This window comes from Sturnus vulgaris, chromosome 15 (assembly GCF_052056855.1).
Source record: "Sturnus vulgaris isolate bStuVul1 chromosome 15, bStuVul1.hap1, whole genome shotgun sequence".
Lineage (NCBI taxonomy): Eukaryota > Metazoa > Chordata > Aves > Passeriformes > Sturnidae > Sturnus > Sturnus vulgaris.
In genome coordinates, this window is record NC_142257.1 from 7054742 (window position 1) to 7080173 (window position 25432).

Consider the following 25432-nt stretch of genomic DNA (forward strand, 5'->3'; position numbering starts at 1 on the left):
TGGTCGTTATCTTTTGTTTATCTTCTGTGCTACTCCCACTCTGCTGAGATGTTAAGCTCATCACGCCTTGAGTGACGAAACAATCCTTTGAAAAGAAGCTTCAAATTCTTTTCCCCCGGGGCAAAGGCCAATGAAACCCCCGACTAAAGTTATATAAAAAAATTTAAACTTAGTATATTTTCCAGCAAGTGGATTTGATGCGACTGCACTCTCACTTTGCTTTCCTTCCTTTTTTCTTTCACTTTTTTTAAAATTTTCTCTTGTATTTTTTTCTCTTTTCTCCTTCTCTTTTTCCTTTAATTTTTTCCTTTCTTTTCTTTCTCCTTTCCCCTGCCTTTCTTTTCCCTCTTTCCCCCTCTATTTTTACCCCTCTTCTGTTTCCTTTTTTGTCCCCTATTCTTTTTCCCCCTCTTTTCCCCTTTTCCTTATTACTCTGTAGACTTTCATTTTGCATGACACGGACCAACCCATGTCCAGTTGGTGCAGACGTGCCCGGTGCCGATGCTGGCGGTCACGCCCCGCCAGCCGCTCCTTGCCAAGCTGAGCTGCCGCTGCCCGGCGCTCGGGCTCTGCCCCCGTGGAGCGCGCTCCGGCCGTCACTTGATGTGTTTGGGTTGGGACAGGGGAGAGCCTGTCCCGGCGCCGGTGTCGCTGCCTGGTCCCGATGTCGCTGCCTGGTTCCGGTGTGGCTACCCGGTGCCAGTGTCGCTGCCCTTACCCGGTGTCCGTGCCGGTGTCACTGCCCGGTACCGGTGCCGATGTCTCTGCCCGGTGTCATTGCCCGGTGTCACTGCCCGGTGTCTCTGCCCGGTGTCACTGCCCGGTGTCTCTGCCCGGTGTCACTGTCCGGTGTCATTGCCCGGTGTCACTGTCCGGTGTCATTGCCCGGTGCCGCCGCCGAGGGGCGCTGGCGGCTGGTGCGGGGGTCACGTGACGGCGATGGCGCAGCGGTTCTGGGTGCTGCGGTGCTGCCGCTGCCGCCGCTTCCAGGGGCAGCAGGTCTGGGCGGGTCGGGCCGGGCCGGGCCGGGGGCAGTGGGTTTGGGTTGGGCTCTGACTGACCCCGCTGTGCCCCGCAGGCCAAGCGCAGCGGGCGGTGGAGCTGCAGCGTGTGCGGCCAGCGGCAGGCCGTGCAGAAGGTGAGGGCAGCCCTGCACCCTCAGCCGCGTGTAGCGGCCCTCGGTGACACCTGGGCTGTGGCCTCACCTCGGTGACACTTGGGCTGTGGCCTCACCTCGTGCAGTGCCCCTCTGGCTGCTCCCTCAGCCTTGTCCCCGTCCATTCTGTGCAGGTTTATGGGCAGGGCTCGGGCCTGGAGTGCAGGCGCCACGTCCAGAAGCTGAACCTGCTGCAGGGGGAAGCCGAGGAGGCGCTTGGTTGGACATCTTGGTACAGAGTTTAACCTTTACCTGCTCCTTGCTTTTAATGTGCGGCAGCTGATGTGCATCTTCACACACTGCGGGTCTGTTGGCTACCTGAGCATGCCAGGGAAGGTTTTCTGGCCTGTTGAGAAGCCTTGACCGTACAGGTTTTGGCCTCACCTCACAGGAACAAGCTCTTTGTTGGGGGTTTAATGTCCCAGCATGTTTCTTTTGATAAGGATTTCTTTCTATAGGCGATCAATAGCATGTGTTGGTCAGGCCTTTACTCATTAATATAGGGTACACAATGGGGTTTGGGTTTGTTGTGTTGGTTTTTGATTTTTTTTTTATTTGGTCTTTATTATATACTGTTTGATGAGCTGACTGTGGAGATGTCTCTTTTACAGATTACAGTCCTCATCAGATTACATCCTCAGAAAACATCCATTTGAAGAAGTTGCTGCCTAACTGTTGGCACTTACAGGGTTCACACTGTGAATCTGTTGAGTAATCACTTCAGCTATTGATAAAAGACTTGTTCAGTGCAAACACTTCAGTAATTCCTGCTGGGCTGGAAAATCTGAGTAGCACCTTCCTGTTTATTTAATTTCTGAATCTGTTTATAAATTAACTAATTTTGAAGTGGTCTTGAACTGGTCCAGCCTTCTTTTTATTCAAAGTTATTTTCAGGCATCGGTCAAGGGTAGTTATATAACTTAATTGTGACTACACAGTGCTTCACAGTTAAGCTTGGGGAAGAAAACTCATTGTTCACTTTATCAAAAAGTGTTGCTATTTTTATTCTCAAGGAATTGTGAAATTCAAAGCATTATGAAACAACTTCCCTTTTCCTTGCTTTCATGGGATAAAATGAGTGAGTTTGAGCTGTTGTACCAAACAAACAGTTATGTCCCTACCTATGATCAACTGAAATTTATAATTTCATAATTAGTGGCTTTAGATCAAACTTGCAGCTCTGTATAGCAACAAGGAGGGCTCTAACTAGGGCCTCTAGCTAGATTTAATCATTTGTGCAATGTATCGTGCAAATAATTAATTTGGCATATGTTTTTCCATAGATCTTGTTTTTTTCTGACATGTCTCCTATCCAGTGTTCCTATCCATGCATTCTGTTCAATCTCTTGTGCTATGACTGGGTGATTTGAAGGCTATAAATCAACAGACAGGAGTGTGTTCTAGAAATTGTAGTTTAAACCTCTATTTTAGGTGTGTAGAAGACTCTGTAAATGACAGCAAAAATGGAACAGCACAGCATGAGGACAGTTCAGTCCGGCAGGTAAGATCCTTACAAAGCTGAGGTAAATACAAACAAACCCCTTCTGTTGTGGGTGAATCCCAGTGAAACCAGTGTTCCCTTTATATGGTTCAGAGAGGTGAAATGGTCAAATCAGAGAGGCTCCTGCAGAGACAGAGGGAGATGTACACAGAAACTGCTCCACTGGGGACTGAACCTGGGAACATGATACATGAACATGTCCTAAACTGATTCATGATTTGAGGCACTCAGCACAGGTGTAACAATACCAAAAATGAGAACCCCCATGTTTTGCTGTTTTTAGTAATTCTCTAGTGTTGTAGGAGAGAAGGACAGAAGGCAGTCGCTGGAGTAAATATCTGGACCAGGAGAGTGAGGATCATGAAGATGATGAGGAGGAGGCAGCTCTGAAAAGGCAACAGTTCTGTTCCCAGAGAAGGAACACCGTGGGAGAACAAAGGTACAGAGAGAACTTGGTTTTGCAATTCCTGCCCCTGAGTGGTGGCACTTGATTTGGAGGTGTGGGAGGGAGCTCATCTCTGAGATCTGAGCTAAGGTGCAGGTTGCAGTGTATGACCTGAGTTGAGCAGGGGTTTGGTATTTGGGGATAAAGAGCCATGCATTTTATGAACCTCTCTGGTGATGTGTGAGAAGAATCACAGTGGATCTCATCTGTCCTCTTTGTGAATGGTTTTTTGGCCAGGAAACACCCGAAGTGCTCCCTCTCCAGTGATGTTCCCGAGCATGCAGAAGAAAGTGGAGTTTCTCAGCTTGTCTGTCAAGCCAAAAAAGTTAAAACCACTGAGGTATTTTAGCTATAGAAGATGCTCCTGACCACTTTTGTATCATCATCATTTTGAATTTTTTGAGTCTTTCTCTACTCTTCTCCAGCAAGCTAATGAATGGGGAGAAAAAAATGTGTTGAGGGTTTGTCTCTGATAGGTTTGGCTTTGCCTAAATAAGTGCCACTTTTAATGCTTCTATGCTGCATTTATAACCAAGTTCTCTCCCTTCTTACAGCGCAGTAAGTGCTTTGTAGCAGTGCCTGATGGACATGATGGAGGTGCTGGTTCTGGAGGCAGTGTTGTTCCTGCTGTCTCTAAGGCTGTAGTGCCTGAGGAGAATACACAGCCCCCAACTGCTTGCACCAAGCCGTCCAAGTGGGGAAAATATCTTTCATTATCTGACAACTCTAGTGAAAATGCTGCTGCAGTGACCACGGCACTACAGGAGGGCAGTGGAGGTGTGGGGCTGGACAGCACCACTGCCAGTGGGGCCTGGAGGTGCTCAGGACAGGCTGGAAGAACTCTGCCTCAGGGTACAGGTTTTGAATTTAAAAAGTGTGTTACTAGCGCTGATGATCTGGCCTGGAGAGCGCCCAGCAGCAGTTGCTCAGTTGAGGATGAGCTCAGAGAACCTCACAGCCAGGTGCTAGGGGTGGGAGCTGCTGCAGAGACCACTGCAGGAGAAAGGTGCTGCTCCTCCACGGGGAGAGCAAACACCTTTGGTAACTCTAACCCCTGGCCAAAGCTGAGCAGCATTTCTTATGAGCATCTCTTCTGCACAGGTGAGGAGTTCGATGATGATCTCTCCTAAGTTCAGGCATCTGTGGCATGCCTTTCTTGTCTCTAATGCATTTGCTATGTTGTTTACTGAGAGAGTTTTGAAGTAAAGGTGGCTTCAAAGCCGTAGAGAACTGCACTATTAGTTTACTTGCGTGATGGTTGTGTTTGGGGGAAAGGGAAGGAGGGGGAAGAGACTGCTGCTCTCAGGTTACAGTGTTGTCTAGCAACCTCAGCAGCTAGAAATAGGAATGGAAGTAGGTCAGCTTGGGGAGAGAGCTCCTAGGCTTTAAGGATTCCTGGCCTGTACAATTAAATTCTGTGATTGACTCCTCTTTACAAACTACAGCTCTTTTTCCCCAACGTACATCTTTGTTGTTATCTCCCATAGCAACCCTTTCTTCCAGAGCTGCAAGCAGGCTCCAGTCAGCAGAGCACTGGATTTCTCTTATTAAGTGTAGCCCTAAGTGTACACTGAAGTATGTGAAGAAAGGCAGTCCTGGACTGCTTCACGTTTTTAGCCTCATCTGTTAGAATGTAGCTGCAATACTGAAATGCTCAGACAGACATAGCACATGCAGTAGTATTTATTTTTCCTCCATTCTACAAGCACTTAAGAACATGAGACAGAAACCCAGAGTAGGAAGAATGATGAACCACAATAAATCATGCTGCGTTATCTGCTTTTAGCTAGTAAAGTGCTTTTTGATACTACTACAAGTGAGGTGGCTGCTTAGAATATTGGATGGCATCTAGTGCTGCCCCAATGTCACAGTTCTTGGTCTGCAGGAGCCGAGTGAGCCATCCACCCTCATCAGAGAAGCCCATGGAGAGCATCTGGGACAGGGACTCGATGAGGCGAGGGTCAGCTTCTGTGAAAAGAAGATTAGAGTTCAGGTATTTCATGCAATTTGAGAGCCAGATAAGGCTTTACTAGCACTCAGAGGAAGAGACAAGCTCTTCTTTGTCTCCCAAGAGCGCAGATGTTTAAGAAAAACAGTACATAATCAGAGCTAAGGAAAGCGCTTAGTCAGGCTCAGCTGGCCTTGCTGTGGGACTCGGTGCGGCTGATGTCATTTGAGGGGCCTTGGATACTGTTACTGGCTCCCACCAGAAAACTGCTGCCCTAAAGCCACAGAATGTACTGCTCCACATCCTGCATTAAAAGGCTCTCTTGAGCAGTACACAGCAAGGACAGGATTGAGGACAGCACCCATCTCCTGTTGCCCAAATGGCCTATCAGTCTAAGGTCAGACATCTGGTTAAGATTTAGCAGCCCACATTCAAGAGAGGAACCACCTGCTCATCTCTAACAGGGTGCAAGAGCTGCCAAACCTGCCCAAGTCAGGGACAGGTTTAGCTCTAACTTACACAACTTTGGTTTCTACCACCTCTGAAACGAGTCTGCTTGTGGCAGGCCAAGTTGGCAGTTCTCAAGCCGAAGCTGCTCTTAGCTACAAAACCTGACACACTCTCCTACCTGGGGGGAGATGTGGGTAGAGAGCAGCTTCTCGCAGTCCTGTAGGTCCTGGCTGGGGAGGATCCCGAGGCACATCCAGGGAGCTGGGACCGTCTGTGTCTGGCATTTGCAGAGACTGCAGCTCACCTGTGGAAGGATCCACTTCTTTGGACGATAAGTGGGTCCAGTCCTCCTCACCCCCCGATGAACTGCTAGACTCACTGTGTTCCTGAAATGGAGAAAAAGGAAAAAGTCTAGGTGCTGTAGCACTTTCCAGGCAGGATGCACACTCTTACTATTTGTCTTTAATATAAAGAATTACATCCACAAGAAGTCCCGCTACCTTTGCTGTAAATTTGTAAAGGTGCTGTATGTCACTTAATCTGCTCTCATCTTAATATTCACTCTCACCATGTCTGCTAAACCATCATAGTTCCTGTACCTGGGAGTGGAAGCTGCCATCTTCCATTTGTGTGGGCACAGGATCTACCACCATGTCTTGTATCTGTTCTGCAATAATGTTTACTTGTGTAGCAGACTCTGTGTTATTCCAGTCTTTGGTCTGAGCATTCTGGGTTGGAGCACTGCTGGTTGCCTCAGCATTGGTCTTCTCTTGGTTGGCAGAAGTTGGAGTCACTTTGCTTCTCTGTCCTCCATGTTCCACATCAATATCAACTTCAATACCTAGAAAAGGCATTTAAGGGGGACAAAGTTTTAAAAGGTTTTTCCAAAAGCACAGCCCTAAATAAAGAATCCTGCTCTACGCTCTTAAGGTTTCTGTCATCCTACAATTTGCAATGTAACAGGCAGGAATTAAAATGCAAAGCCTTCTTTAATGAAGAATATCTAAGGAACAAACAGTTCCTCTACACAGACCAGCCATATATTTAAAAGGGCCAGGGCAGAAATTTTATCTATGTTCACATAAACCAGGCAAAATCCAGAGTCACCACTGACTTGAAGTTGGTGTTGCAGTGCTGACACATTAATCAAATCTTTCCTCATTTTCTCTAGAAGAAAAAGTACTGAGTGGCTGTTCTAAGCCTAAGCATTATTAGTATCCAAGTGTAAATTAAGGCTTTGAGGCTTAGGAGGCAGTTCCAAGACCAGTCACAACAACTGACTGCTGTTCCTGTTACACAGACCTGTAAGCCAGTCTCGGGGACTGGTAACAAACTGTAGGTCACTTACCTAGGGGGCTCAGAAAAGCTGCAACACTCTCCCCAACATTCTTTAGGAAGGTGACATTGGGGTCCTGAGGCTGGCTGTTAGTAGAAGCTTCTAGAAAAACAATTTCTGTTAGCACACACAAGCTCAGAGGGAAAGGGCACCTGCAGAGGGTGTGTCCCCACAGGAGCTTAGTGCTCATTCCTGTCACTCATACAGATTACAGAACAAAGCACTACAGAGAAAAACTCACTGAGCTACCTCTTGAACAGAAAGCCAGCATTAGCATTGTTATGGCTCATTAGCCATGCTGAAAGGCAGATGTGGAGCAGAATAGTGACATGCTTGACCTAACAGCTCAACTTGGTTGGGTTCCAGATACTTTATCTGCACCCTCAATGATTGCATAGACCCAAGCACACCTTAAAGCAATCATACTTGGTGTTGAAAGGTGTCAATTATTTCAAGCAAATTAGATTAGTTCCTCTGTTTATTTTCCCACCTAGACTCTACCATGTGCTGCAGAACCTCAGCTAGTCTGAGGCTCCACCACCACCTTGTCTACCAGGGCATCTCCTCTTACCTTCTGCAGCAGGCGCACTGGGGGCTGCAGTGCTGGCTTCAGCTTGCTCCGAGTTCTGGCAGGGAGCTGCAGGCCCAGGATACCCCCAGCAGTGCATCCATGGGAAGGGTGGAACACCGTGGCGCATTTTACGGAGCCAGCGTCCTCGGGGAAGCCACTGTAAAGGGTGACATTCATGTGACACTGGCTTCTGAGCAACTGAAACTCCTGACTTGAATTTGTGCAATCTCCCACTCATCAGTTTCCTTCCATAGGTTTTGCTCACCTCAAATGGATTAAGCAGTGGGCTTTGGAACATCACCATGTTGTGCTCCTTGTGGATGCCCTTTCCCTCACAGGTGCTGCACAGGTCATAGTCTGGGCAGACACTGCACTTGAACCTGGTGCCCACCACAGGTCCCTCACAGCCATCACAGATGACATTGGGGTGCACCATGTTGCGGGGAGGCTCCTGGCTGCACTGCGAGCGGTGCTCCCGCTTGCACTCCTTTTTCTCTGTGAAGGAAAGGAAACTTTGCATCAAGAACAGGTTACTATTTACAGGCTGGAAATCAGACAGAGGAAGCACAAACAGCCCATCAAAGCAGTGTTGACTTACTAGGTCAGTTTATTTTTATACTGGCTGTCAAACTTAAGCCAGGCTCATATAAGAGACCTTAAACCACGTGCAAAGAGGTTTTGCAAAGATACCTTCTCCTGAAACCAAGCATGCCTTATCCTAAGTATCTCTTGGCATGCTTACTTTAGATTAGTACTGCACCATCTCATCTGGCTTCTTATCCTACCTTCCCAAGAACTGCAAGAACAAAATGTTTCTGGAGCAGGAATTAGGAAGGCGGATGCCAGGAAGCATAACATGAGAACAGGGACAACAGGTGCGGCTCACTAGATGGACTGCAGATAAAGCTTTGAGGGCATCTACCTGAACACAAGGGACTAGGCAGCAACTATGCACTGGCGAAGTGGAACTAAGGCTAACGCGTTGTTATGAATATTTAAAATACCAACGCCAGTTTAGTGTATCCAAGGAACGAGAATGACAACAGTGCCTTGCACTGGGCCAGCTGATAGGGCCAGGAGAAAACTTGTGGTCTGTTTATCCCACCTCAGATTCATGTTCTGTCATATTACATTACCCTTTATTTAACCTCCCCCGCAGAGGCCACGCCAGGCCCTTGAGGACACAGGGAAGGGCCAGGGCTCTCCCGCTTTGGGAGCGCTGCCAGAAGCGCTCAGGGCTCAGCCCAGACCCGCCGTGCTCTCCGGAGCCACGCCGCCGTACCTTTGATATAAACACGGAATACGCCATCCCGCACGTAGGGCATTGCCAACTCCAGCTCCTCGTCGCTGGAAAAAGCGATCAGGTCCCCGTCCTCATCTGGCAAGGGCGAAGCACAGGATCAGAGCCCGGTCGGCTGTCACGGGGGGTAACGGGGTACCCAGAGCCCCGCACCCCGAGATCTGCCACCGCCGGGAAACCCCCCGGGGCCCGGCCCACAGCGCAGCCCCAGCCCCGCTCACCCTTGTAGTGCATGCGGAAAGCCGGCGGCGGCCCGGCCCGCAGCAGCCCCTGGAAGAGCTCGGCGACACGGTCGTAGATGGCCCGGTAGCGGGCGGGCGGCGGCAGGGAGAAGCGGCGGATCTCGCGGGCCGTCTCCTCCTTGCCCAGCAGGTAGGCTTTCACCGTCAGCGCCGCCATAGCTGTGGCGCAGCAGGAATTGCGGCCGGGAGCCGAAGCACACACAGACACACACAAGGCGGAGCGCGGCAGCAGCGGGGGTTCCGGCGGCCGCGCTTTTATAGCGCCACCGCACAGGCCACGCCCCCCACCCGGGTTCAGGCTCCGCCCCGACTCAGGCTCCGCCCCCGGGCCTGGTTCCGCTCCTGCTCCGGCTCCGTCCCCATCCCGCGGGAACCGAAAACGATCGAGGCACGTTTTCCTGCAGCCGGGAAAACCTGTGAATATGTGCAAATTCCCATGTCTGCTCCCTGCCCTGCTCGGCCCCGGGTTTGCGCCCCCGGGGCAGTGCCAGGAGCGTTTGGGGCGCGGGTTTGTTGCGGTTTCCAAAGCACCAGCGGGGCCTGGGCGGCGGGGAGCGAGTGCGACATGGGGACATTCGGGGTGGCCTCCGAGACACACCGATGGGGAAACACCGCACCACGGGGCAGCGCTGGGCTGCGCTGGTCCCGTCCCCGCTCGGCAGCAGCCACCAGGATCCGCTGGGCTACGTGCCAGCACGGCGCTTGGCCATCCCGGTACCGCCTGTCCCTTCCAGCGTGGCCCTCGGGGCCAGCTCGGGCAGGGAGCAGCGGTGGGAGCCAAGCTCCAGCCCCGCTCGTGCGGCACCCACCGGAGCGGTCTGGGAGCCGAGCATGACAGGAATAAATAACTCTTCCCTGAACCCCGCGTTTCGGAATGGGGGCGACTAAAAATAAAGACACCGGTGTAAACACAACTGACATTAAGGAGGATGTGCTGTGGCCTTTCCAAGCTGGTTGGCAGCAGTATTTTTTTCAGATCAGATACAGTTGACAGACCTCTTAATCCGGCCACAGGAGGGTTCAGCTGGCAGAACACACCGTCTGTGCTGTCCAAGCATAATTAAATAATGATGGATCAATGATTATTAGGTTCCTTGTTGGTGTTAATTTCCTCTCACCCAAGGGCCTGACCACTCTGACTCTTGGTCCCGTATTTCTTAGTTTAAGGTATTAGGAACTTAGGAGAAACAGTGCCATGATTTATCATCTTCTGTAATCAAAAGAAGCATAAATTTTAATTTCCACAATGTGAAGGTAGTTTATTTCTTGACCTAAAGTATATATGTTTAAACACTTGGCATTTCATGTAGACACATTTTTGGCATGTGCGTGGCAATGTTGAAATTGCAACCCTTTCCTGGAAAATAGTATTTACAGTGGAAAAGTTTGCCCCTTTTAAGTTAAAATGTTTTCTAGAATATTCTATTTCTAGGTATGACATGGCTAATATTTCCACTATGAAGCAGTAGGTTAAAGTTTAAACACCAGCAGACCAGGTGGAAGCATGGATGATGCTGTGTAAGAAATGATTCAGCAGCTTTTACAGCACGAAATATTGAAAGGTTTGGGCAGGCAGCAAAGCCATATTACTTCCACCTTCTCTTTTACCTGTTTGCTGTGTGTATCTCTATGTCTGAAAATGTCAGTGAAAGCTGCTGACTTGACATTGTTGGATTATGGTTTTTTCTCCATAAAATCAGAGGTGGCACCAGCAGAAGCAGGACATGAGGACATCCAATACTCTGCCAGCATTGGATCTGCCTCACCAAACAGCACCTCCAGGATGTTCATCTCATGTCCTGTTTCTGAGGATCCCAAGAGCCACTTTCATCTCATCTATAAAGCCAGAGTCTGGTATTTTGAGACCCAGCTCCAGCTCATTCATTCCTTAGGTTCCAAGTTGCTGCTGTCTCAGACAGCACCAATTCCCATTCCCTTCTCCATCCCTGCCTGTGTTTGAGGGGCATTTGAGGCACAGGGGTTGTCCTCAGGTTCCTGTGTCTTTTCACGTCAGTTCTGTCTCCAGGCTAATTGATTTTTGCATTTATAATTACCAGACAATGCGCTAAAATAAAATCAGAAATCTGAGTTTTCCTCTGTGTCCCCTTTAATCCAGTTGCCCTGGTGGGACATGCTGAGTCACTCTCAGCCTTCTGGGTGTGACATCATGAACTTCTACAAAACATAAGGCAAACAGGCTTTCACCGGTCTTTTGTTCGCTTACCTCATCGATCACGGGACAGGGGTGACTCAGCCAGCCTCCTCCTCCTCCTCGAGGTCGGGGATTTCCTCCCAGCGAACCCTGCTCCAGCTCAGATCTCGCTCTCCCCCATTACCTCAGCCCTGGGCTCTGCCTCTGGCCGGGTCCTCAGCCCCCTGGAGAAGCCACGTGAGGAGCTGTGCTGTATTCCCAGATCCACTTGAGAAGTTTCTCCCTCTGTTTGTTAGTTAGTTAGTTTGTTAGTTAGTTTGTTAGTTTTGCCATTCTCATCACGAAGCAGTGGCTGTGCGGATATTTTCTTGTAATTCCTTTGGAATTCCACGGCAGCACAGCAATCCCTGCCCAAAAAGTGGCTCGTTGGCCCCAGGTGCTGAGCAACCAGCTTCACAGATGGATGTAGCAAAGGAGCAGTAAAGGAAACAGGGAAAAAAAAAAAGCTGTTGGAGTTTGAAGATTCAAGATAGAGAGGAAAGGCTTAAAAAGGAGCAATTAGCATCCCTTCAGTGCTCTGCTTTCTCTCTACACCCACTTCTGCTGGGAAATGTTTAAAAATATTTGGTGAAGTTTTTGTTCTGAGGGCACAGTCACCAGAAATACTCCTTCTGTCCAAACTTCTTATGTTTGCAGTAAAGCCCTGGGGGGAAGAAGGTGGGGTGGAGGAGGGGAAATGTCCAATCTTTTCCTTGCTTGCAAACCACAGCAGAGGCTGATAAGGATTTTCCAGAGGAAATTTTCCCCCAAATCATTGGTCCAGCCTGAGCTCCCATCACTGTCCCAGCACTCCTGGTGAGGAGGGGAGGGTTTGGTCCCTGTTTCCCCCGGCTCTGGCAGGACAGGGTGCGGCTCTCCGGGATGCACCAGGTGCCCCATCCACACACTGAGGTCACACACGCTCCTTCCAGAGGCTTCTGGAGAGCTGCAGGATCCTCCAGACATGTCGGGACAGAGGCTGGTGACTCAGTCCGGTCCCATGACCGCTTCCCTCCTCCTCCAGCCCAGTGAAAGCGCTGTTCATGCCTCGGAAGCAGAACCCTCCTTCCTCATTGGCACACGCAGAGCAGAAAGCCGAGCAGGGACTTTTTTGCTGTCTCATTTTTGAGGCTGAGCTTTCCTGAAGTTTAGCTGTGCCATGTCAGGTGTTTACACAGGCTCAGCAGCGTTTCTCATTGCTGGAGCGTGAAGCTGTCAAGGGCAGAAAACTCTGGGATAGTTTTTCCACTGAGACAGAGGAGCAAATAGGAAGAGCGCATGGAGAGCAGGCACAAGGTACAATCGTGCTAGGAGTGTCATGCAGTTCCATAAGGATTTTATGTTCCTGGAGATGAGAAAGAGTTATTTGCAACCTACGCAAATTTCTCAGGGCAAGTGTTGCTTTGAGAATCTGACTTGTAGCTTTTGCCCTGAATTAAAGCATCAATATGTCAACACCTGGAAGGTAAAGCACCCTGTTGTTACCTTCCTCTCTCACGGCTAAGGAGATTTGGAAACATTTATGCTTCAGAGAAACAAGCCATGGTGATGTTTGAACACAGCTGCCTATAAAACATATAGAAAATGAAATTATTTTGTTTCTTGCATAAAGCAACCTGGGAAGGATCAAGCCTAAAGATGGACTAAACACCAGAGCCAAGCTCTTTAGAGCACTAGATAAAATCAGCTATAAATCTGGATTACATTTTATACCTAGACCTGATAAATGTTTTCTCTTTCTAATTTTTGTAATGGCCTCAGGATCTGTGTATTGCTATGGGAGTGTTTTGCATGACAGCCCCTCATTTCTTCAGCATGCTTAGCATTGCCAACATCAACTGTACAAAGATCATAAGACCACCTTAAAAAAACCTTTTCCCTCGCTTTGCTGCCAGGATTTTGGGTCTCTGCAGTTCACATTTTAATATTTGCTCCGCAAAAGGACCAGAGCTCAAAACTTGCTCAAAATTTGCTCAAAACTTTAAAAACAGAATAAAATACAAAACTGGGGAAAGAGGGATTCACTTCAAGAATAAGAGACCTTTGCAGGTCTGAGAGAAAAGTAGTAGGTGCTACAATTTGGCTTAGTCCCTCATTTTTTCCAAGAGAACCCAAGGTTTTTATCATGAGAAGGTGGTATAAAGCTCATTAATTTCTTCAGACTTTTATGAAGAGAAAGTATAACAGCAGAAATTAGATTAAACTTTATCCTTGGGAAAGAGTCTAATTAATTTTCTTGGTGAAATTATTAATGTTTCCCTCTTCTGCTGCAGACATACCACGTATCCCAAGGGGTGGGAACATTTTGCACCTCTGAAAATAAGTAGCCAACATTTAAGGGATTACAAAATTTCCCCACCAGCAGCTCTTACTTGTCTGCCACCTTTTTGGGGACGGGGAGTTTCCATTAATTCCTGTGGACCTGCTGCTGACTCATGTTCTGATGGGAGTTGCTTGGGAAATGCTTTGTAAAATCCAGGTCAGGATGCACAAGTCCAGGCCCCTCCCCCCGTTTTTTTTCAGCATTCCTGAGAGTTCTGTCCAGGACATTTCCCTGCTCAGGAATGTGCCCCGTGTGAGCAGCGGTCTGTACTCGGCCCTGGAGTTCTCACTGCCTTCTGTCAGTGGAGGGACGAAGAAACTTTTGATCCGTCCAAAGGGCTCCCTCTGCCGATTTCCTCCCCGGATTTTCTCACCACTGGGACAGACCATTTCAAGATTTGAAAAACGTGCTTTATTTCATGAACCGAAGAAAATTCTGAGGATGCAGATAGGCAAGACTGCAGAAATGAGTGACCTTTTCCTCACAAACGTGCGTAGCCCTCAAGAGGCACCCAGAGCACCTCGAGGCAGCCCCTGCACCCTCCTGGGCTGGGCTCCCTTCACTGCTCACCTTCCCAGGAGGAAACAGAGTGGACGCCTGAGGACCCATTTGGCAGGTTTTCCTTCTCAGGAGGATTCCCAGTGTTGCTGGGAGGAGATGTTCCCGTGGAGGGCGGCTGGCTCCCAGCTCATCCCTGCCTGCTACCTGGGATGGCTCCAGGGCGGCGTCCGAGCATCGCCGCTCCTGCCCCTGGCACGGGCACACGCCTGGCTGTACATTGCACCCTAACTGATCAAACATTTCAAGCAACAGACTTTGATCAGTGGAAGCCAGACCTACAATATTTACATGTCTGAGAAATACTTACTTGCTAAAAGAGCTCTGGGGAGCGGGAGATGACAACTGTTTCTGGTTCAGGAATTATGTACCCACATACAGGGCACCTGAGCTGCCTGACCTCATGGCCACCCACAGAAACAAGTTCAGATGATGAAGGCAGATAAAGGCCTATGGAGCCTGACCTGACAGTACAGTCTATAATGAAATAAACTGGACACATTAACACAAGAAAACAGAAGCAAAATAATTCTGTAATCTGATTTCTTCTGTCCTTCACATAGGCAAGCAGCTTGAGGTCATAACCCATGAATGCCAGGTCCTTTGGAAGAGGGATAATGTCCTTCCAGGCAGCAGCTTCCGTTTGTGATATTCTTCTGGCACTGATTTTTTCTCAATAAATATTGGACGCTGCTTCCTTAACCAAGATGAAACACTTTTGTGGGAATGGCAGTGAGGATGCACTGCATGACTCCCGGGGCTGCTGCCCCCGAGCTCATCCTGCACCCCCAGCTGTGCACACCCCGTGGGGACATCCCTGTGCACAGGGGCTGAGCACACACCTCCATCCAGGGACACCCACCCGTGACACCGCAGGGGCTGGGCCATTCCCGGGGTCCATGTGCGGGGATGTGCATCATCCCGGCACAGCCATAGGTACCTGTACACCCCCACACACTGCAGACAGACGGACTCATGTTCACACACACACACAGACATACAGACACAGAGTGAGACACATATGGACACACACACACGTGTACAGACCCACACAGACACCCACAGATTTATCTGTACCTTTGTAGAGACATATGGATGGGCATGAGGAGGCAGGTGTGCATCGAGAGCAGTAAGCCAAGGATACAGATATATACATTTATATACATAACCCATGAATGTGCACTCTTGCACACACATGCACATGTGCATGCAGATGTACACACACACATGTACACAGATGGACATGGACAGATACACAAACACAGGTGCATACACACACAGAGACAATCTCAGACACAATCTCACTCACACAGAATCACACAGATACACACAGATATACACACACACAGACATGTGCAAACACAGACGCACTCACACACACTCATACACACGCATAGACACGTGCAGACAGACGTGTAGACACATGCACTCACACACACATACTCTCACACATTCACATACAATCATACACACATACATACACACAAACACTCATATTCACATACTCACACACACACACTCTCACACTCACACACTTATACTCGCACATACTCTCACACACACATACTGATACACACACTCATACACACACTCATACACACACACACGCTCTCTCTCGTACTCTCACACACTCACACATACTCTCACACACACACACTCATAATCTCGCACTCACACACACACACACACTCTCACACACACACACTCATAATCTCGCACTCACACACACACACACTCACACACTCATATCTCTCACACTCTCGCACTCACACACATCCTCACTCGCACTCCCACTCACTCCCCCGCCCCTCTGCAGTCCCTCATTCCCCCGCACGGGGGCGCCCTTCGCTCGCTGCCGCCCCGCCCCTCGGCCCCGCCCCTCCGGCCCCGCCCATTCGGCCCCGCCCCTCCCGCCCCGCCCCCGGCCCCTCCCTGCCCCGCCCCGCCCCGCCCGCCCGGCGGGCCCGGCGCGGGCGCTGCGTGCGGGCGGTGCGGGCGGTGCGCCCCGCTCCGCTCCCGCTCTCGGCTCCGCGCTCCTCGCTCCGCTCCGCCGGGGCCCCCGGGGCTGCCGAGGCCGCGCCGCGCCCGGGACATGCGGCCGCCCCCGCCGGCGAGGAGGCGATGAGGCTCCGCAGCGGCACGGCGCTCACGCTGCTGCTCGGCTGCCTGTGCGCGCTGCTCTCGCTCTCCTGGTACGGCGCCTTCGGCGGGCACAAAGGTAAGGGGGGCTCGGCCGCCTCCGCGGGGACCCGGCCGCCGCCCCGCCGCCGGGGAGGGGGTGCGGGGACGCAGCGAGTCGAGCCCGGCTGGACCCCGGGGGTGCACTGGGATCCAGACCCGGTGAGCATCCTGCGGGACCTGGGGGATCCCGAAGGGCAGGATCCTGCTGGAGCCCCGGGGGCGCGGACTCGGCGGGATCCTGTGCCCCCCTGGCTCCGCGGTACCTGTGGAACCCCTGGGGCGACTGCCCGTGGCCGGCTGGGCGGGAGGAATCCCAGCCGGGGGTCTCAGCTCGACCCCCAGGCGCGCTGCGGCCAGGGAGGGTCGGGGGACTGTGGGGTGATGGACCCGCTGTTGTTCGGGTCGCGGTGCGCTTGGCCTGGCTTTGATGATGTGCTTCTTTGCACCCCCATGTTTATGGCCAAAGCCTTCATGGGCGATGGGAGCCAGGTGGGTCGAATTTGCGGGAAAGTGTGATAGTGCCAGCAACTGGGGGGAACTCTCAAATGCTGGGGGTTCTTTGGGCAAACTGGTGAGGGGAGATCTGAGCATCTCTGCCTTCCCTGCGTGCGTCTCTTGTGTCTCGGTGCTGAGTCCAGTAACTTCAGAGGATGTGGGACAGGTGTGAGGGCTGTGGCTTCAGCACACAAATGTTGGTGCTGGCTTTGCACTGCGTGGGCAGCTGCAGAGCAGAGGTGCAGGGCCCTGTCCTGCCGAGGCTGCAGAGGAATCCTGTGCAGGTGTTGCAGAGATGCTTGCTGCTGGTTTTTCCTGACAACACAATAGTTGCTTTTCTCCACCCAGTCTCTCACTCAAACTGTGCACTGGACTTATTCTGACCTGGAGAACAATTCTGACAGTTGCTTCTGAATTGTGTCTCTGTACTGTGTATGAGCGTGTAACCTCCTACACCTGTGGTAATCGCTCAGCTCTTCCAGTTCCTGCACTTTTAGAGGTCATTAAAGGTGTGTGGTCTGACCGACCAGGCCTTGACTCTCTCCTCTCCCTTGCTATATAACCATCTCTCCCTGCTACAGGTGAGAAGCAGCTTTGCTGAGTGTAAGCTGTGACTCGATGGATTTGCAATCCTGTGGCACACCATGCACCATCACAAGGTGCAGCTTGTGCATAGTGCAAGGCTGGCATCAGGGCTGGGGCAGCTCTGGAGGAAGGTTTTTTGGCTCTGACAGGCAGGATGACATGAACCCATCCAGCCCCTTCCCTTGCAGCAGGCCAGGAGTGCCTGGGATGTGCCATTTTGTCTTGGCAGCTGCAGGTGTCTGACAGGTGGCTGCTTGGACTCTTCTACCTCATTCATCACTGGAGGCTCTCCTATGTGCTGCTAGGGTGGTTTAAATCCCAGCAGAGCTGCCTTCTGCAGAGGTTTGTTTCATGGGCGTTTTGCAATGCAGGAGTGCTGCCTCAGTACCAGTGGATTGGTTTGCTTCTGCTGGTGATATTTTTAACTGGCCAAAATGTTTGCATACCCAGGTATTGCTGTTGTGTGTTGCTTTCAGACAGAAGTGCTAGACCACAGTAGTTGTGCAGGGGTAGAGGAACACTGAGAGCTGCCCTGTGGTTACCTGTGAGCAGTGGCTTTGCTTGCAGCTTCCTCTTATAAATAAAGCAAAAGCAGCGTGCAGTGGTGTGTGGGCTCTGAGCAGCCCCTCCTGCTTTCAGAAGCAGGGTGGCCAACCCCACTAGGCAGTCTGTGCTGTCTGGGCTGCATTGTCCTTTGACACATTTCTGTTTTTCAACAAGCAGCTTTTTCCTGTGGCTCACGCAAGTGCCAAAATAACAACCCTGGGTACCACTGTCCCTGTTCTTCTCGCAGGACCCTCTCCAGATTCGCGTTTTCCTCTGGCAGCAACAGATTGTCAGCTGCACACGGCGGTGGCTACAGCAGGTCACAGCCAGCACGGGCTGGCTGTGTCAGCACAGCAGGTTCCAGCTATTATGGTCATTTACGTATCAGGCCGTTATTCAGAACAGAGCTGGAGACCTTGAGAGGTCATTCAGTCCATCTCCTGCCCTCCTCAGGATTGCTGATAGCCAACCCCTTCCTGACAGATGTTTGTCGTATTCGTTCTTAAAAACCTCCAGTGACAGGGACTCCTAAGCTCCCCAGACAATCTGTTTGACATTTAACAGCCCTCATATTAGGTTTTTCTTATGATTCGCACAGAAATGTTTTTTTCTTCAGTTTAGTTTCAGGATTGCTCTTCTTTTTTTTCTATCTGTTTGGAACAGGCAGAAAAGTTCCTTTTGTCCTTTGCAGTGGGCCAGTAAATATTTGGAAGTTGCTACTGTTTCCCTTACTAATACAGATTAAACCACACTGGTTCCTTTGATCACTCTTTTTTAGGTCATGTATTCTTGATCTGCACTTGCTCTTGTTACTCTCTTTTGGACCTTCATCCTTGGTGAGGAGTGATGCTTAATCTGGAGCTGAAGCTGTTTTCTCTGTGTTTTTGCTCAGAAGACTAAGGGTTACTTCATATCTTTTAGAAACAATGGTCTTGTTTATACATCCCACTGTGTGTGCTTTTCACTTTTGCCATAGGCTACTCATGGTTTTGGTTCTTTTTATCCGTCAGCCCTTCAACTATTCTTCTCCAGATGTTGTCTTGCTTTTCATTCCTTATCTTGTGTTTGCCTGGTTAATTATTCTTACCAAATTGCATTACCTCACGCTTGTCCTTGTTGAACCGTGTCCTTTTTTTTTTCCAGACTGTTTCTTCTAAATTATTTGGATTGTTTTGAATTCTGATCTTGTCCTCCTGCATGCTTGCAGACGCTCTCAGCTTGGTGTAGCCTTCCAGGGCAATCAGCTTGTTTTCTCTGTCATCAGCCAAGTTGTGGATGAAAACACCAATTGGTGCTGGATCTGGGATGGGTTCCCCTGAAAGATGCTTCAGTAGAGCCCCCTCAGTCTGTGCTCAAAGAGCAGTGCCCTGTTCACAGGTGGTCTTCCCAGCAGTGGTGGTCCTACCTTCTACACCAGCAGCTCAGGCCAATCCCTTCATCCCTGGCTGCATTATGGGGATGTCCCATCAGACACTACCAGAGGTCTCTGAAGTCTTTGTTTCTTCTCTCCTTCCTGCAAGTCCTGACACCCTGTCACAGAATGAAATATGAGAGATTTGATGTGATTTGTTCTCGATGAACAGAGGTTATCTCTTGCTCAAGTTTTCCTTGTTTTCTAAGCACTTCAGCTGAAGTTAAGCTTGTATTTTTCAAATATAGGCTTTGTTTTTGCCAGTCCTCTGTTACATCAGTCATCCCCTGTGAGTGACTGGAGACAATTCCCAGTGCTCCTGAGCTGCTGATGTCGTTGAGTTCTGGGGAAGTCTGGCAAGGTGTCTGCATTGCCTCCAGTGGGGAATAATATGATATTAAAATGTAAGGCATTGCAGAGTCTGCTTGTCTTCCCACTCTATGTTGGGAGGACAAAACAATTAATTGAAAGAAAATAAACCAGAACAAGCCATCTCTAGAGCTGCTTTTCCGAGACCAGTTCAGGGCTTGTTTACCTGCTAATGGTATTCTGCTGTGCTGTGGTTATTAGTAAAGTTTTGACCTCATGGTCTGCAAAAACAGATGCTGCCTCTTTCCAATTATAAACGGGGTTTGAAATAGTCTGCTGGAGTGGGAAGAGAAGGGCAGCCTCAAATAGCACAGCCAGGCAGCCGGTGGCCAGCATCACGGGCTGCTCAAAGGTGGGCCACGTGCTGTGCCTCATGGTGGTGGGTGTCTTGGCCAAAGTCTGGTATTCTCTCTTTGCTGATTTTAGATTTAAATATGGTTTTACTCCTCAAAACCATGAGCTGCCATGCAGAAAGCTCTTTTGTAACCTGGCGTCAGGTGTTGGATGTGTAGGGGTTAATTGTGGAGGATCGGGCCTTGGGGAAGGTGCAGGCAGGTTTGGGGTTAATGTGCCCAACATGGGGGCTCCAGGGGACTCGGGACTTACTGAAAGATCAGTAAAACCAAGGTTTCATAACTTTAGGTGAGTCACAAATACAGATGGGATGAAGGCAAACAATTTAACCTACCAATTAAATTGTTGTGGTTTTTTCATTTCCAGTGGTGAAAACTGTTCAGTTCTCATCCATAATGTTTGTTCTTATCTTGACTGACTGACCAGCCATGTGCTGTTTATACAGCCCTTCTATTTGTCCTTTGCAGCCGTTGCCAGAGCCATAAATGCTGCAGGATATTTGGGGTTTAAGTGTTGGGATTTGATTTTAATTGAACAGGAAATTGTAAATCTTGTGTTCAACCTTTTAGGAGACTCCCAACATGCTGCCCATTGGAAATGCTACATGCAGAGGTTGGCATGGTACCTCCTCAGTATGGCTGTGTAGCTCTGGGCAGACTCTGTACCCATGTTGCCTGTGCAGGCTTCCCCTGGCAAGTTTTTTCTCTGTCAGCTTTTAATGATTTCTAGTTACCCACTGCCAACCAGTGCCTGGCTTCCATTGTAAAACCCCAACTGCAGCCAACTCTGCAGATTTGCCTGCAGAGTGGGGTTGCTGTTTGCATGGTGGCTTCACACCACTAAGATCAGTTGTGACTGTGTGGCATTTTGGATGCTCCCCTTGTGGGGACTGTTTTTCCTGTGGATGTTGTGGAAGCGTTTCAGCACAGGTGTGCACAGCTCCTTGGAGGACTCCCCCCGTGCATCCTGGCTGGGTGTGCTGGTGCAGGTGTGAGCACAGGCGTTCTCACCTGGTCTGTGAGCGTGGTGAGGAGCGGGATGCTGGGTTTGGTGGCCGAGGGGCTCTGGCTGACACAGCGTGGATGTTGCTCTGGGGCAGCAGGGAGGGCTCGGGCAGCGTCTCTGTAAGGAAATATCGCTCGTGCAGCGCTGCCACGGCAGGATGCTCTGCTCACTGGACCTTTGTGGGAAGCTAACTTTGTCCCAGAGGGGTGTTCCTCTGACTGTGTTTACAAAGTCTTCTTCTATAGTGCAAAAAAGCCGTGAACGCTAATCCGCTCTGGAAGCAGCAGAGTCAAAGCTTGATAGCGTTAAATACGAGCCATGTCCTGCGGCATGTGGGGCTCCTGCTGCTTTTTCATTTCTGTTGCCTGCACCAGCTTGACTTCGGGGTTTTGTAGTTTCTTTGAGGTATTGGGCACTGCCTGCAGCGAAATGGATACGAGTGAAAGCCGTGGTTTGAGCTGGGATCAGTTCACGGCAAGCCTTGCAAGCGTTTCCCAGGAGGAGAGATGCCAGCAGGAGACCCCGCGAGTGCTTTGGGGGCTGGAGAGGTGCAGGCAAGGACCTGGGCAGGGAGCCACGGAGTTTGGAAATCTGTCATTAAAATGCGTGGTGAATAAAAAGATGTGCAGGAGCGTTTCTGAGAGACTTTTCATGGCCTGGATGGTGCTCAGGAGACATTGTGTGAAATCGGTGGCTGGAATGCAGCAGCATTTGCAAAATTATCACACCTATGACTTGAACAAATTCATCCCAAGAACGAGGGGCACTGTGCAATCTGTTGATATACGTTTATAAAATAAGTTTTTCATTGGCTGGAGTCACCTGTATATCTGTTTTTATTTATTTGCAGCTTTTTAAAGGCCTTTAAACAGAGCTCTTGACCTGTATTGTGTGTGCAGTTGCTGTGTTCCATTGCTCCTCCCAGAGTAAGAGCTGTGGTTGTGAGATGGAGTTAGAAGGGCTCTCTTCTAACCTGTGTTCTTCAGCATAGACTTTGAGTTGTGTCCTTGCTATGCTGTGTCCCTCCCAGTCTTGGAAAAGTTGACTGGTTGACTGGTTTCATGCCTCAGTTCCCATCTGCTCTCTGGGGACAGTGACATCTCTTTTCCCAGGGGTTTGGAGGACACGCTTCTGTGACAGCAGGGTCTGTGTCAGTGCGTGGGAGAGGAGCAGTCAGAGGAGGTTAACACACCCCCAATTAAATCAAGTACTTCTCTTGGTTTACTTCTGTTACAGAACAAAACTAATTTGTGATTCCCTTTGATTCATCTAAAACAAATCATTGATTTGTACTTATATCCTGAATGTTCATTGATTATTCACTTAGTGTTTAGTGTAAAACACATCTATAGCTGGCTAGTTTAAGTGAAGCTGCCAGTCATCTCTAGAAAGCCTTGAAGCCACTAAGTGCTGGAGAAATTGCTTTAGCAATAGATGGACAAGGCTGCTGCAGCTACGCTTGGATTATCCATGGTTCTCCCTGCTCACAAAACCCAAATCAGTCACCAAAGGGCAAATTTTTCTCTTTGTGGTATAAAGAAACACAAAATATCCATGCTAAGGTGCCTGGCTCAGCACAGGCATCCACAGCCACCAGGACTTTGAAGGAGACCCTTGAGGCTGAGCCACCTGCCTAAAAATACTTTGAGATGGTGCTTAATGTTCCAGGTGAAGAATTTCCATATCATTATTCTGCCAGTTCTGAAGTTCAAGTTTTCTTTTTCATGAGACAGAGATCAGGCGGTTGGGATATTGAGTGGGTGAAGAGGGCTGCTGTGGTGGCAGAACTCATTGGGCAAATTAAAGGATTGTGGAAAGTATTAAAATACTTAAAGAGCTTCAGTGGGGGTGGGCAGGTTAGTATTGTTAGAAGGAGAGGCTTTTCAGGGAGGGCTGATCAAGTATCTGCTTAGCAGCTTCCTGATACAGGCAGAGGGTTGTTGTCTTTGATGGAGGGAAAAAAATTTTTCTGCCTTTTCCATCTGAATTGCAGCATAGCAGGTTTTTTATTCAGCAGTGCCCTTCTTGGGTTTATTTTCAAGCTTACGTCAGGCTTCCCTTGCAAAGCAGGAAAGTCTGGGAGTGGCAGTATCCTGTATTAAATAATCTCTTTCTGCATTAATTGTGTCACTGGCCAATTCTCCTTCTGTTTTTGTCCCGGTGTCAAGTCACATTTGAGTCTCCAGGATCAGTGCATTAGCATGGATGCATCTCTGATGCACAGAGACTCTGTAACTCTGTCTTCTCTCCTGCCTGCCCCTGCCTTGCCAGTGTTTGAATATTCCATCCCTCCTGTGCTACATACAGGATAAATGCTTACCTAAAAGTTAATCTGTATTTTGAAGTGACTAGACATGCACATGAAAATGTCTTGTGCAAGATATTTTAATTTCTGCTTATATTAAAGTGGACAGCAGTAGTGTTAAAATGTAAATTATTAGCCTTTAAAGAAGCTTCTGGGCAAAAATTAATCTCCACCTGTCTTTTATGTTCATGATGAGTTTTGTTGCATTGCAGCATCCATTTACTTGTGGCTAAAATTGTCACTCTGGTGGTTTAGGAGTTGTTGGTAGTGGGATAGATGCTGAACTGTGGGAAGAGCAAGGTGTTGGCTTATGTCAGTGCTGCTGCCTGGTCCATACCTGTTCATCAATTTTTAGTTTTTAGACCATCATGATCACATTTTCAAGTCTACCTTACAGCACTTAGGTTTTTCTTCTCTCCCTGTGATGCCAAGAGCTTTCTGGAAGGTTCAACCTGGAGACTCCTTTTTGTCACTCGCTGCTTGCATTTATGTAGCAGTAAGTTGTCTGTGTATTGTCAGTGTTCTGAGGAATGTCATGACCTAGGGAGGAGGCCTGTGGTACCAAAAGGTTTTATAGCCTTTAGAAGCTCTTGCAAATAATCAAAGAAATGCTTCCAGTCCTGAGAAATTAGCTCCTTAAAGATCTGTGTATATGTATTTTGTATAGTGAAAACATGTAGTGGTTTAGTTAAAGTGTAGTAGTGGGTACTCTGCCAGTACCAATAACTTCACACAGAAGCTGGAGAACATTTCTGAGGGAGAACTAAATTTCTTTATTCTTCCCCAAAAGACAGGGAGTCAGGGGAGCAGAGCTGCTGTGCAGTGTCCCAACATGAAAAAAAAGAGCAGAGTTTGTGTCCTTTGCTGAGTGAGTGGATGGATCTGGTGGTGGTGGAGCTCTCTCAGACTCAACCACAAACAAGGACCTGTCAGATGAATTATTCAGTTAATGCTGGCAGAAGTGTTGGGGTGGTCTCCCCTCCCTCTGCTCTGTGCCCAGACTGTGATCTTTTACTTTTATTTGATCTCACCTTTCATGTTTTAACGATTCCTTTTTCATGCCATCTCTCATTACACTCTCTAGAGCTGGCTTTGATATCTTTTCTCTTTGTCTTCTATTTCCATCAGTTTCTTTCCTTTCCTCTTCTTTTGATGTTGTAGAAAATGACCAGGATGGAGATCTTCCCAATCTTAATCTTGACCATTTCAAGTTATCCACTTTTTGAAGAACTTTACCAGACACTTACTTAATAGTGTGGTTTCCTTAACACCAAGCAACGATTTTGGGTATAAACTGGTTTAGGCTGCCTGGGGAGGAGTTGGTGCTGGTCCTTGCACTGAGTTCCAGGGGTTGTTCTGGGTCCCTGGAGTGTGGTGAGACACGGCACAGCCTCCAGGACAAACCATCTTGATCCCAGAGTGAGGCAGAGCCGTGGGGATGTTTCCACAGGCATCCCGTATGGGGTGGCTGGTGCTGATGGGCAGCAGGAGCTCATCCTGCACTTCACATATGGAGCTTCAGCTAAATTGAAGGAAAAACGAAAATTGTGTTTAAAAGGAGATTAATTTGCTAACTTTGAGGAGCAATAAGTATTTAGGAAAAAAAGGGGAAATGCAGATTCTGGCTGAGCACAAGCTTTGTCATTTGATGGCTGAAATTCTCCACTTTGTCGTGCCAGTGAATCCACATGAAATGTATTTTTCCCGAGCTAAAGTGCTGACCTGGGTGGGGGAGGTAAGTACTCAGAGTGGTGGATGAGCATAATTAGGACATGGATTGTGGGTTGGCTCTGTATAGATCAGTTTGTGTTTCGTTAATGTCTGGTTCCACCCTGTCTGTCTGTTTTATTGGATTAATTTATTACTTTCTGAAAGTGCTTCTCCAGTGAGCTAAAATATCTATTTACTGGAAGTATTTGGTTACCATGAAAAAGTGTCTTTGGCATGTGTTTGGCAAATATTAAGTACTTTCTTCTGTTTCTTTTGCAATTTAATCTTCTATTTATCTTGGGTATTGATTGCTGACGGCCTTGGTAATTATTTGCTGATCTTGAAAACAGTGATTTTAGAGCCTCGAATTACTTTTGTAATATTAATCATTACCCTGGTGTGCTTGTTTTAAAGGATGGGATTCCTCTGGCAGCTCTAGGGTGGACATGT

General features: G+C 49.0%; 3 protein-coding genes across 5 annotated transcripts in view; 2 read left to right on the top strand and 1 right to left on the bottom strand.

Annotated features, from left to right (window-relative positions):
- The first annotated feature begins 916 nt into the window (after positions 1–916).
- On the top strand, positions 917–4337 carry MRNIP (MRN complex interacting protein). Its single transcript, XM_088173615.1, has 7 exons — positions 917–999; positions 1079–1138; positions 1291–1388; positions 2588–2657; positions 2960–3096; positions 3340–3442; positions 3657–4337. The coding sequence occupies exons 1-7, from the start codon at positions 940–942 to the stop codon at positions 4230–4232; spliced, it is 1104 nt and encodes a 367-aa protein (XP_088029741.1). The 5' UTR covers positions 917–939; the 3' UTR covers positions 4233–4337.
- A 430-nt stretch (positions 4338–4767) lies between these two features.
- SQSTM1 (sequestosome 1) lies at positions 4768–9179 on the bottom strand. 2 transcript variants are annotated; one of them, XM_014886976.2, is made up of 8 exons: positions 8929–9179; positions 8690–8785; positions 7673–7902; positions 7408–7564; positions 6849–6938; positions 6100–6341; positions 5679–5886; positions 4768–5070 (listed from the first exon to the last, which is right to left on the bottom strand). In XM_014886976.2, exons 1-8 carry the CDS (start codon positions 9104–9106, stop codon positions 4913–4915), a joined length of 1359 nt encoding a protein of 452 aa, XP_014742462.1. In that variant the 5' UTR covers positions 9107–9179; the 3' UTR covers positions 4768–4912. The 2 variants fall into 2 exon arrangements, with proteins under 2 accessions (XP_014742462.1, XP_014742464.1); XM_014886978.2 differs by lacking the exon at positions 6849–6938.
- A 6818-nt stretch (positions 9180–15997) lies between these two features.
- MGAT4B (alpha-1,3-mannosyl-glycoprotein 4-beta-N-acetylglucosaminyltransferase B) overlaps positions 15998–25432 on the top strand; it is a 51287-nt gene continuing 41852 nt past the window's right edge. Inside the window, exon 1 of one of the 2 annotated variants that reach the window (XM_014886938.2) lies at positions 15998–16239. In XM_014886938.2, coding sequence (XP_014742424.2) covers positions 16143–16239 — 97 coding nt within the window. In that variant the 5' untranslated portion in view covers positions 15998–16142. The remainder of the gene's footprint in view (positions 16240–25432) is intronic. The other variant, XM_088173611.1, reaches the window with a different exon arrangement.